Source organism: Artemia sp. Qi Xiang Cuo, chromosome 3, assembly GCF_049724085.1.
Source record: "Artemia sp. Qi Xiang Cuo chromosome 3, ASM4972408v1, whole genome shotgun sequence".
Lineage (NCBI taxonomy): Eukaryota > Metazoa > Arthropoda > Branchiopoda > Anostraca > Artemiidae > Artemia > Artemia sp. Qi Xiang Cuo.
The window spans coordinates 81208040-81221219 of NC_142796.1; the positions used below are offsets into that span (position 1 = coordinate 81208040).

General features: G+C 38.5%; 3 protein-coding genes across 3 annotated transcripts in view; 2 read left to right on the top strand and 1 right to left on the bottom strand.

Annotated features, from left to right (window-relative positions):
• LOC148954611 (uncharacterized) overlaps window positions 1-1361 on the top strand; it is a 22840-nt gene extending 21479 nt beyond the window's left edge. Inside the window, exon 3 of the mRNA XM_089086431.1 lies at window positions 1184-1361. Within this exon, the coding sequence (XP_088942557.1) occupies window positions 1184-1361 (178 nt within the window). The remainder of the gene's footprint in view (window positions 1-1183) is intronic.
• Window positions 1362-3773: 2412 nt separating this feature from the next.
• Window positions 3774-4662, top strand: LOC148954612 (uncharacterized). The gene has a single exon (XM_089087162.1). It carries the CDS (start codon window positions 3782-3784, stop codon window positions 4445-4447), a length of 666 nt encoding a protein of 221 aa, XP_088943288.1. The 5' UTR covers window positions 3774-3781; the 3' UTR covers window positions 4448-4662.
• A 1408-nt stretch (window positions 4663-6070) lies between these two features.
• On the bottom strand, window positions 6071-7748 carry LOC148954613 (uncharacterized). The gene is made up of 2 exons (XM_089086432.1): window positions 7348-7748; window positions 6071-6113 (listed from the first exon to the last, which is right to left on the bottom strand). Exons 1-2 carry the CDS (start codon window positions 7746-7748, stop codon window positions 6071-6073), a joined length of 444 nt encoding a protein of 147 aa, XP_088942558.1.
• Window positions 7749-13180: the final 5432 nt, after the last annotated feature.

The following is a 13180-nucleotide window of genomic DNA, read 5'->3' on the forward strand; positions in this document are numbered from 1 at the left end:
CAAATCATGGAAACAACCTAGCCTCGACTGAAACCCAAATTGAAATTGGGGCATAGTACAATGCTCATATACCCGATCTACGATTAAAAACTCGAAAATCTTCGCAAAAAAAGTAGAAACCGTGACGGGCCTATACGACGAGCAAGAAGAATGCGGTTTTCTCTTTTTCAGAATAGGGGTTACGATACCAAGGCACATACAATCAGAAACAATACCAATATTAAAATGATCTGAAAAAATAATGATAAATGACTATATAACATATCACTCCCGGCCGTAAGGTGCTGTGCACATCTACTGTCCACTCCGACAGAAAACTTTTTTTCGTAACTTTATGCACTATCGCCTTAATACCAGACGGTGTAACCACTACCCTATTAGGTCTCGGTTTGGAAACCAGAAGCTCGGACAACTGTGCATCAGAAACACTTTCAACACTACTATTTGGCTTTTTAAACTGATTTTCAAAATGGGAAACCCATTCTGAAACTGGTATACACTGGGGACCATTACCAGAATGCACAGTTTTACGACACCGGAATTTCCAAAGAGACTGTGGTTCATTTAAAACTTTGTCAGCGTAGCGGTCTTGATAGCAGCTAGATGCTCTTCAAGTAGCTTACGGTACCTTTTCTTTGTAAATAGTCGCACAGTTCAGTACACCTGAGCTAGGCCTTCCGCATTAAATTCATAGACGCAACCACTACTTAGCACTTGAGCAGGCATTTACGAGAGAAGTGTTATTCGACCAGCCCAACTTTTCAGTATTGCGTCTAACTTTTTTCACGGGGATAGCCACCTTATCAGCACACTTAAGAGCATGAATAATTTCCTCACAGTAGGTATTAATTTGTAGTCGTAGCTCACTATTACTCAAGCCTGTATTAGTTTGAAGAAGATGAAATGGAACTTTAATTTTACTTAAGACATGGTTATACATGGCTTGAAACAACGGCACATTCATTTCGCTTCCACATTTTCCGCTGATACCGTTTAATTTTGGCTGGGTTGTCCTGTTTGCGAGTCAGTGGGACAGAAACACGTATAGGAAGATGGTCATCAGAGGTACCATGATCATCAAGCACAGTTACATGGTGGATTAAACTCCCGAAAACAGCACGTGATCCAGGCTAGAAGTCGAACTAGCATTAGAAATAAACGTAAAGTCTTTATCTTTCCTTAGCATCGAGAACAAAGAGAGTAGCATATCTCTAATTAATTCATTACGTGGGCAATTCATACGTGGAAGATCACAATTGAAGTCTCCGATTATCAGGCATCTCGGGTATGACCTAAGTATCTTCTTAGCGCACTTGGACGATTTACGACAAGCAAAGGAAAAAAGAGCGTCAAATGCTTGATCACCATAATTAGTCGGTAGTTATACGTTTATTACTGCTAAATCACTGATGACAGCTACAACAAAACGATCACTCAGTTCAATGGTTTGAACCTGAAACCGACTAAGTATAGCAAGGCCACCGCTTGGACGGCCTAAGTATAGCAAGGCTTACCGGATTTCTCGACGGGACTATGGTCTACAGGAACGAGTAGCTGCTGCATATGTATAACCGCTTTCTCAACATTTTTGCAAACCTCATTAATTTTGCTTATAGCATAAACACCAATTAATTTTGACGAAGCTGGAACTTCCGCAGGATCATAAATTACGAACTCAGGTAGGCTTTTGCGGTCTTTAGCACATCTTTGCAGCATTTTCCCAATGTCTACCGCATCGTCTTCTTTGTTCACATGTTTTACGCGACGTTCTTCGTAAGCAGCCAACTTAAATAAAATCTTTTTCGCTTCCAGGATGACCTCCTTCTTGAAAAACTGCACGCAAGATCGTATCAACGATTCCGATTTAATTCTTTTCTGTATTGAACGGGTGATGTAATTAAGCACCGCATTGTGCAAAAATTCACTACTCATTGCCGCACCGCATTCCAAAAGAAGTATCTGTTTTCAGTCCAAGTTGGTATCGATGGGAAAAATAACAACATGCATAGATGCACAAATAAGTGAGGGAAGCGTAGGACCGTGCTATCTATTACCCGTAGTTTAAGGGAGACACACTCCCGGCAGGTACTACGACGCTTGCCAAAGACTACCTCCCCTCTTCTGCTCGCTTATTAGTGAAATTTTGATAATAATTAACTAATCAATCAAAATAATTTGACAATAATCGCCGTAGGATTATCTTTCACTTGTTGGAATGTTGAGAAATAATTCAGTAAAAAAAAATATTCAGATCTGTAATCCCTTGCCAGATATTGTGAAATCTAACAAGCTTCTCAGAGATTAAAATTCACTAAAAAAAAGCTTACTGGTTTTATAGTTAATATCCAATTCTAAACAGATGTTTTCACGTAATAGTAGAAGTAACAGCAGTAGTAGTAGCAGTAGCAGTATGCACAGAGTGGATTTTGGTTAGTTCAACATCTTTCTCAACACGCAGTGAAAGTTTTAACTTAATGCTCAAAGCTATTCCTGAGAAATTACTTTATATATCCTTTTGGCAACCTGAATGCAAGCTCTGTGTTTTCATTTATCCAACACTTCCTCTAAGTGTTCCTGAAAGTTTTATCTAGTACCCTTAACCTCAGTAGAAGTAAGTAGTCGTAGTAATCGTAATAGTAGCGATAATGGTAATATGAACAAAGGGCGTTTTGGTTGTCTCGACAAATAATAGTAGCAATAATGGTAACATGAATATAGGGCGTTTTGGTTGTCTGAACACACCTCTCAAGATGCCCATAGCCAATTGATCATCCCATTCATCATTCCATTGACGTTCCAACATGATACCCTTAGTCATTCCTGAGTTTTCCAGTTTTGACAATCTGTATGTGCATAACAGGCTTTGATTTCGTTCAACAACCCCCTCAACATTCTCTTAAAGCTTCACTTGAATACACTTGTTTGTTTTTTTTAACACCAAAGGTAAAACATGTCCCCTTTCCCAATAACAATGGTAGAGCGTTGAGTTTCATGGTTGCAGCAGTAGCTTCAACCTAGTAAATAGCAAACCACACCTCATAGAAACCCAAAGTTAAAGCACGTCTTTTGAAAAAAAACTGCCTACTGAGAAAAAATTTACATCTTACACTGATTCAGAAATAGTAACTGTTACTTCGGTTCATTTTAAAAGTAAAAGTTTACTGCGAAAAGAAATGTATGGTAATTTCAATTTGAGAGCAGATCTTTGAAGCATGCAGTGCATCCCTGACTGAACATTTCTCACAAAAGAAACAATCAGATTTTAAAAGGCGGAGCCTTAAAAAGAAACAACAAGGTTTTTTGTTCTCTAAGAATGGCATTTTAAGGTCTACAGATTTGTTGTTCAGAATTAACTAACCCGAAGCATCCCTCAACCCGATTTTAAAACGTTAATGTATTTTTTTTTCTTTAGAAATAATTATTATCTCTGGTTTGCATAGTACTTCACAAACATAAACCAATAAAATTTAAGTGTTTTAAAAGTGCATTTCAAAATACTTATTTTTGTCTTTGACAGGGCCAAATCCGGTTAATTTGTCAAAGAAATGTCATCACATAAATCTTGGGTCATCAATTTTTGGTTGGGGGGGGGGGGGAATGTCTTGTTTTCAACTTTAGTCGATTGTCTCTTATAGGCCTACCGTATTTAAGCTATTTGCAACTTTGCTCATTGTCAGGGTCGATGGTTCAGTATTTGGTGTTCAATATGTGTGAAATATCAAATGGGAATACAGAAATAATTTTTGTTTTAACTAAAAAAGATTTTTTTCAGGCCATTTTCATGAATTTTGGGAATACGGTGTCCATTCCAAGTAGAGAATTTTATAAAAAAGGATTAGTGGTTGTACCACAACCGTCAGCACCACTTCCAATGCACCACAGACCATCGTTCTTTTCATCAGCACCACCTCAAGCGTATATGACATATCAGAAGCAGAAATCCATGGCAGTTCAAAAAGCAGATCAGCTCCAATTAGCTGCTGTACCTCATCCATTCCTCTATTCACCAGCACCTCCTCACTTGTATTTAATACAGTTAAATCAGCAACCATTCTCAGTTCAAAAAGGAAACCAGCTCTTTGTTTCAGTCCCGTATGTCGTAAAATCAAGCAAAACACTTATCCCCGAGCAAGAAAAACCCTCCACATCCTTCATCAATTCTCAAAAGCTAAAAGAAACCCATGCAAAAGAACAAAACAAAAGACGAAAACCAACGCAACTTGTTATTTACAAAGCAATTTTGGATCCAGAAAGAAGAAAGGAAACTGTTCTTCAACCCTCCTTTGGGAAACATCCAAAAAATGTATCTAAGGAGGGAATTAGATTTAGAACCGTTCTTGGGAAAAACTATAACACATCTCGTATTATTGACAAACCTTCAAAAGGACAACTATTGCAACTCCTTAAGGAGGAAGAAGAAGAAGAAGGAGTAAGTACATCAAAATGACAATCGTCAAAAAACACCAAATTGTCTTCTTTGGTGAAGACACCTAATTGAAGCTCATCAGAATTGAATGGGGATGGAATGTGTAAGACTCCTTGAACGTGTACCTGTTGTTTTACTAATTTACATGTTCTCCTTTGGATTTTAAGACGTTTGAATTCGTGTATTGTTATCACTGTTTATTTTATGAATAAATACTATTGGATCCTTCCAATAAATGAAAAGTTCTTGAAAACGATTATGGACATAACCAAGAGTCGTGTCAACGGCAAAGTCCTCCACCCCGCCTCTCGATGCCCTTCATGGGTCGTCAGGTTTTAATTTCAGAATACAGATAATAAAAGTTTTCCTTTTTATTAACGCATACTATTGGACGACGTTATAACTACTTGACAGTTACATTTCATAGGCAGCGCAATCAGGCTGCCTAAGTAAAGAACGATGTTGGCACAATGTATTAAATTTTTTTTCCATACCAAGGCACTTCGTATCGAAGGAGTTGTCGTAGAAACTTCAAAAAGGGCTCATTCGATTGGAAATTGGAATGGCTAGTGTTTTTTTTTTTAATAGTCGAAAGTAATTGGAAGGCAACTAATACCCCTTTCATAAGTTCATAAGTTTATTAAACCACATTTATAAACAAATAAATAAATTAAACAGTACTTTCAAGCTGGAGAAAACCTATGAAGGTTTGCGATCGCGCGAAAGTCCGCGTAACTACTTACCTATTAACTCAACTATTTACATAAACCTCAACTATTTAATTAAAACTATTATAGATAAACCAAAAATAGATAAACTATAACCTATAAATATATATATATATATATATATATATATATATATATATATATATATATATATATATATATATATATATATATATATATATATATATATATATATATATATATATATATATATATATATATATATATATATATATATATATATATATATATATATATATATATATATATATATATATATATATATATATATTGTGTATATATACATATATATATATATATATATATATATATATATATATATATATATATATATATATATATATATATATATATATATATATATATATATATATATATAATAAAAAAATATAGAGAAAAGTAAATAGATAACTGAAATAAAAACAATAATAGATAAATAAAATATAAACGAAAAATAATTATAACAAATCCAGTCTCCATCACTCATTATACTCAACTCTCTCTCCCCTTCCCACCCAGCCCTTCCATCCTTATCTTAGCCCATACCCACCCATACCATACCAGCCGACCCTTACCTCTCCGGCTCCTTTTCCTCCCCTACCCAACCAACCAGCCATAATAAAATTTGACAAATTCCCCTAAAAAAATAATCTTTTAAATTCTTTTTAAATTGAAGTACATGTTTCGCCGCTCTAATGTTCAATGGTAGCTCATTCCATACTGATGGACCCAGGTGTTTCATTAAAAATGAAGACCTGGTACCACGACGCAAATCAGCAACTATATTATCACTTTGCCTAGTTCCATAATTATGCAGGTCACTATTAATTTGGTAAAAATTCTTAAAAACATCAGGGGTTAAACCATTCTTATACTGAAACACAAATACTGCAGCTTAGTAATCTCTTATCTGACCTACATTAAGGAGCTTCAGAGACCTAAAACAAGCATATGTGTCATGTTAATCCTGGACATGCCTATCGATTGTTCTAACAGCTTTATTTTGTCGAACTTGCGCTCTTCTATAGTTGCATAAGAAGTTACTGCTCGATAGGAGACAACCGTAGGAGATATATGGATATACCAACGAATAATATATAGTTAAAAGTATTCTTTGAGGGAGAAAGTGCTGCAGACGTCGAAGTATTCATACCCCACGGGCAATTTTGATGAAATTGTGTCACTGTGACACTTCCATGCCAGATGGCAATCAAGATAAAAACTAAGGTAGCGGAGATGATCAACTTGCTGAACTAGATTACCATATAAATTTACCTGGCCAGATTTATCCAGTGGTGTACCACAATAGAATCAGAATCAGAATCATTTATTAACATAAAAGCTTTCGTAGTCAGGGTTTAAATCCCGACTAAATCGCGCTATTATTTATAAAGTGAACAAAGACACAAAAAAAATTAATACACATGTCATTTATTGTAGACAGAAACATAAAAAGGCACAAACGAATTACTGAAACGATTAGTGCGACACTTGGGCTGGGCTAGCTTTATTGCTTTTGATCTTGTAGTTACTTTTTTTGTCAGAATTGGGGGTAATATATTTCTGTGTTTATCACTTGTCAGAAGAAACTGGCCAAATTTACAGATAAGTTGAAAACGGCGATCGTGGAGTGACGGCAAATTTAGTTGAGACAGTGCTGATTCGTAATCGGTGTACTGATCAGCCAGTATGGCCTTCACCGCTCTTTTCTGGACTGATTCGAGTACTTCGCAAATATAGGCAGTGTTCTGAACCTATGGACCCCATACAGGGCACGCATACTCTAATATCGGGCGAATATATGTCAGGTAGGCTGTTTTCAATTGCGGCACTGAAAAACCAAATCTTCACATCACTAAAAGTGTACGCATGGCATAGTTCGCCTTTTTCACTACCCCTTGGACGTGGAGGCTAAACGAGGAGTCAACGCTGAACGTAACACCGAGTATAACTGCCGACGATGCATTTTGGTATGGAGGAAGGGGGCACTGAAAATTCCTTTTGAGAGGGTTAGATCGAAGAATTTTGGTTTTCGTTTCGTTGATTTGGAGGCTGTTTTCAGAACACTGGTCTCTAAAGTTGTCGATAAATGATTCGCTGAACTGGGGAACGGTTTGAGACTTCTCAATGAGGTATTTTAAGAGGGTGGAAAGGTCATCTATGAATTTGAACCGTTCGTCAAAATCGGCAAGGACGAAGTTGATCACTGCCAAGAACAACAAGGCAGCGAGTTTAGTGCCTTGTGGGGCACCAGACGTAAGCTCAGACCATTCCGAATCAGTATCACCCGGGTAGAGACCATATGCACTCTGTAGTCGGTCGCGTAAGAAATCTATTATTAATAAGAGAATATGTCTGCAAGCTCCCATAACCTTCAGAATGTTCACTGCAGTATAATGGCGTATTAAGTCGAAGGCTTTTCTATAGTCGGCTAGGAGGAGATCTACAATTGTGCCTCCTTGGTCAAGCCATTCAACAATAAGGTGATACAGACGCACAAGATAAACAGTTGTACTACTACCTTTCAAGCACCCGTATTGGTATGGATCAAGAGAGCCCTGGACTTGTGACATAAGTTCACGATATATAAATGATTCCGCTACTTTAGAGAGGTTCGGAACTATCGAAATTGGGCGGAGTTGGTCGCAAGATTTCGGGTTTTTCACTTTTGGAATGACGCGCACATAAGCTCTCTTCCAAACACTGGGGAACACATGTTCGCGAAAACACTGGTTAATAATAGAGCTGAGTGGCTTTGCGAGAAAGATGGAGAACTTGCGTAACCTTTAGGGAGTTCACCAGGGTAAGACGTACAGTTTACTTTCAGTTTCTGAAGTTCCTTAAAGACGGCATATTCAGATACTTCACATATCTCATCAGTCCCGGTGTTGGCAATGATGCTCTCAATTTCTGAGTTTGTGATTGATGGGTATGTGGTGCATATGCCGGAGAAAAAATTGTTCACTTCAGTAGCTGATGTCAGTGTGCCGTCATCTTTGAGTAGTCTCAGGTCCTTTGGCGTTGATTGCCCTGCAAGGGTTTTGACCGAGGAGCGCCATTTTTGAGGGTCAGTGTGCAGTAATGGCGTTATTTTCTCTTTTACATACTGTCTTTGGGCTAGTCTGTTTAACTTCACAATTCTGTTACGCGAACTGGCTGCAGCCGCTTGATTTCCAGCTTTGTGGAGACTACAGCGAGTTTTTATCATCTGCTTGAGTTCGCGGGTGATCCATGGTTTGTCAGTGTCACAAACTGTAATAACTTTTATTGGAAAAAAAAATCGTTGAACTTTTCCAACAGAAGCCTGTTCAGCTTGCTGACTTTGACATTAATGCTGGCCTCTGCACAAATGTCCTCAAAATCGTAAGTACCAATCCAGCGACCGAATTGAGATATTGAAGACCTTGTGATGGGCTGAATTGTGGTTTTTGTTCGTTTCTGTCGTGGGATACTTGCTTGTGCTTCCCAGAAAATTATAAAATGGTCAGAATTCTGAAGGGGACCTAGAGATCGGGGAGCGTTATAAAGATCTTCCAAGTTCGTAAAGATCATGTCAAGAGTGCTGCCACTTTGGCGAGTAAGAATGTTCACTACTTGTTTCATATCCAAAACGGTTGAGACCCACTGACCATTGGTCTGATTGAAATCGCCAGCAATCACAAACGCAGGGGAAGTGTACTTGTGGCGCATTCTGTCGACGAACACTTGTATATGCTCAATAAGTTCTTTTCTGTTCCCAGCGCTTTCTGGATAGTACACTGACGCAACTATTAAGCAGGAGAATCTTCGTGACAGATGCGCCGGTCTGCACTCCACCCACACAATCTCATGGCTCAAATCATTGGGGCTACTTAACAGTTTTGATGGTAGGTCGTCAAGTATATAAAGTCCTACGCCACCTCCGCGACGGTCAATGCCTCGGCCACGTCGAGTGTTGAGGTAGCTTCTGTAACCTTTAATCCGTGCAGTCTCCTCAGTAATGTCCCAACACTCGCTGATAATTGCAATGGGTACGTTATTCTGCTTAATTAACACCTCCAGCTCGTCCATTTTATTGTTCAAAGATCGAGCGTTACATATTAGCATATTCGGAAGTTTGTATTTTGCTGAGAATCGCTCCGGACGCAAATTTGGAGGAGTAGGTTCCGAAGCACTGCAGTTAACATTCTCTATAAACCAGGGAACAAGTAGGGGTGGAGTATCGTGAGGAGGAGCGCAACGGATTACGACTAGGTTATTCGTCCTCGTCAGCCGGTCATTTGTCTTTCTCCTGCAGGAGATATGCACCGGGATTCTCATTTGGCTTTTCCTTTTTCCTCCTCATTTCCCACGGTGGGTTCGCTTATTCAAGCAGTCCGATAAGCGAGAGCACTCTGGTAGCTCTAAGTAGCGAGCTATCTCAGTGCGCACTGGTGGTTTCTTTAAGAGTCCAAATGGCCACAAGTTACAAAAGGTAGATGGTACCACTGATAAATCCGGTGATTGAATCTTCATTAGGGCCGGTTTTTCGTATTTAATTTGCATGATGATTGCACTAAGCAACGTCAGGAAGAGCAAGTCTTTGGTTACTTTCACTATCACAGCAGGAATCCGGATAAAAACGAGCACTGGACTAGCTAAACTAAGAAGTCGGAGGCAGCTTTTTCAAAGCGCTCTCACCGCCATCTACATCAAGGAAACATCAGAGAAACCTAAGGAGCAAGAGATCACCGGGAGCAAGGGAAGCGTCGAGACCTGCTCACCTGTTCCCTGCAATTTAAGGCTATTAACCGGCAGGTACCAATACGGCGCTTCCGGCAGGTTCTCTCCCCTCTTCTGCTTGGTCCCAAGCGATCCACTCAGTCCACAGGACTTCACTAATTCAGAAGAAACATAAACATATGCACACGCCGATTTTAACCTTTTTTCGCGCCCGAAAACCAAACTCACAAACAAGAATGGCAACGCTGCGCGGCCAAAAATCACGCAATCAGCGCATGCGCATCCAATAGACACACCTGGTTCCTAGAATATGGCTCTTCTTAACTGGAAAAAAATATTCACTTACTTGAAAAATCACAATTATAAATCTGGTTTCAAAATTATCCCCAAAAAAATATCAAAATCTTAATCAAAACTAGTGAAATGACAAAATAGCTTGAACAGCTCATTCCTAATTCTCATAAACTATTGAAAGATGTATATGGAGAGGTAAATGTAACTCCCCCTAATATTTCAACGGAGGGTTTGGATGTTAGTTCTGCTCAACCAAGTGCCCTTAAGGAGTACGGTATATCGGAGGAGGATTTTGGTTGGATTGACCAGCTCAGTCCTAATACATATTAAATTTTTGAGGATTGCCTTAGAGAGGCGATTGTAACTCCCCCCAATATTTCAATGAACATTAACCCAGCTCTGCCAAGTGTCTTTGAATAGCAATTTGTATCAGGGAATGATTTTTCTTGGGATAACCGTCTCAGTCCTAATACACTCGAAGTAATACTGAGTGAGTTTGGTGATTTCACTCCAGGCTCCGGCCCGTTTATACACACTGACGTTGAAGTAGGTCAGAGTGGTAGTTGTGGTGTAAAAGAGAAAATACCTGCAATGCCCACTGTATTGCCAGAATTTTATTTGTTGGACTCTGCCTTTCGCAATTTATATTTTTACAGGGCAGCGTTTGGGGATCTATTTAATACTTTGATAGCGGGGGATATTATCAAAGATCCAATTGACTTAATACACTCCTATTTAAGCAAGATTCTAGCCCTTCTTGATCCATAGATTTGTGAGCGGGGAAGAGGACTAGAGTTTTAAAGTATAATTCAGATTTAGAGGTTGTAAAGGTGTACAACAAATTTATTTCGTATCACGGCTTCAGTGTTTCAAGTATGCATTCCTTATAGCAGCCTAAAAACCCATGGCAAATCAGGGTGTCAGTAAGACAAAGTTGGACAAATTGCCAGCCAATGGGGATGGGGCAAAGTTTCCTAAAGTAGATTTCGATTGTTTAAATGGTAAAAATCCAATAACACTTAAGATGCAGTATGATGCATCATTAATGTATGATAAAGAATTTGAGGAGTGCGAGCGCAAACATAAAAAGGGGCGATATATCCAATGAGGGCTTCATCCATTAAATCATTGAAGCTTTGAGTATAGCTTCTTTACACGCCTTCTACAGAACTGATTGAATTGGAAATTTAAATCCAATAACAGATATTACGTGAATTTTGCAAGAGAAGGAAGGGAAGGGGACGTCTTACTACTGTGCAATGTGTCTTTGTAGATTTTGCAATGAATTAAAGTTAAAGCATCATTTGAGACACTGTAAGCATATTAGGTATCAACCTGTGGAAAAAGTTAGCGGTGACAGGGCCATCTTGCGTTTCAAGAACTTTCCAAGTTCACTCCTATAGAGTGACAAGGTCGCCCTAGTCTGCGAAGCGAAACTAACAGATGAGTACAATCCATCAAATTTAAATCGTGTTAGAGGACTTGAAGCAATTGCAGTCTCTTATAACCATGTCCAAAGATACTCGAGCAATACCTTGCAATCACTAGAGGATTTTGAAACACTGGGTGGGGATGAGTGTATGGACGCAGCCATGACAGCACTCATTAGAACAGCCAAAAAGTAAATTTCACGGTTGATCAATATAAATTATCCAATGACTCTAGAACAAGAGGACGAGTAGGCCATTAAAAATCAGACAATGTCTTGGGTCTGTAAGGGTAAATTTGTTGAGGGTAGTGGGGGGGGGATGTCAGTTCCCGACCATGATCATTTAAGCAGTCCCATTTTATCGGGGGTAGCAACTTTAGTGGACTGGCCCATGAATCATGTAATTTAAATATTAGACAACAGTACTTTCTACCTGTTTATATATTTAATTCCAATTGCGATTTGAAATTTGTTCTACCAGCGTTGGCACGTTTGTAGAAAGGTGAAGTTGTAGATGACCTTTACGTAGATAGTTCTTTTCTTATAATATCATACCTAAATCATCTGAAAAGCTGCTAGTATTAGATATCCTTTGGAAAAAAATAAATAATGGTAATACGGACTTGAATAAAATCCGTTTTTAAGATTGTATTGGCTTTTCTCCAAATCCCTAAGTCAATTGATTCTATTACATGAAAGCGACGATTTTAATAGTTTGTCCCTCCTTAAATGGCCCTTTCCAGATAATGAAATGTATGATTTATTAACTTTTAAGGGTATATACCTGTATGAATACTATATCTCCACCTCGAGGCTACTTGAGAAGAAATTACCGTCCGTCGAAACATTTTATGATTCACTTCACGATCGTTAATGCACCACTAATTTGTAGAAATTAATTGTAAAAATCAGTAGAGAAGAAATAGGTCTGATCACCGACGAGGACCAGCATACATTTGTAGAGAGATCAATGAAAAGAGGGTATTTTCCACTGGGATCGTATCTTGAAAACTGACCCGACTGGACGACGCCCGTTTTTCTGGAAGAATTCCCTTTATCCGTCGGCAATGTCTAACTACACTTTGCTGTGTGGTAATTAAAAATGGTTTGACAATCCTTGTGCTCCAAATTTTCCAGACATTGCCACCGTTGAGGAGAATGGAACGCAAGGATGTTTTTTTGAATTGATGGGGAAATACGTTTGGAACATTATGACTTGGTAATAGATTTTGTTTTTCTGTGCACAAATAGACCGGTTACTAAAGACTTTTTGAGTCCACATAATATTTCTTTGGTAGAGGATGGGGGTATGCACTAAACACCTTCAAAACAAAAACTTATTGTCGACCTTGATTCGAAACACAGTATTGCTGTTCATCAAGTTGTTTCGCAATGGATGGTAGTCAATGGTTTCAGGGTCATAAAGATTCATAGAGGCCTCCAATTTGAGCAAAAGCCATACATGAAACACATTGATTGACAATATTGTCAGTAAACGTTCAGAAACAAAACGAAGGTTGAAAAAGAAATCTTTAAGCTCATTTTAAATTCAGCCTTCGGTAAGATGTGCGCGAGTGTGTG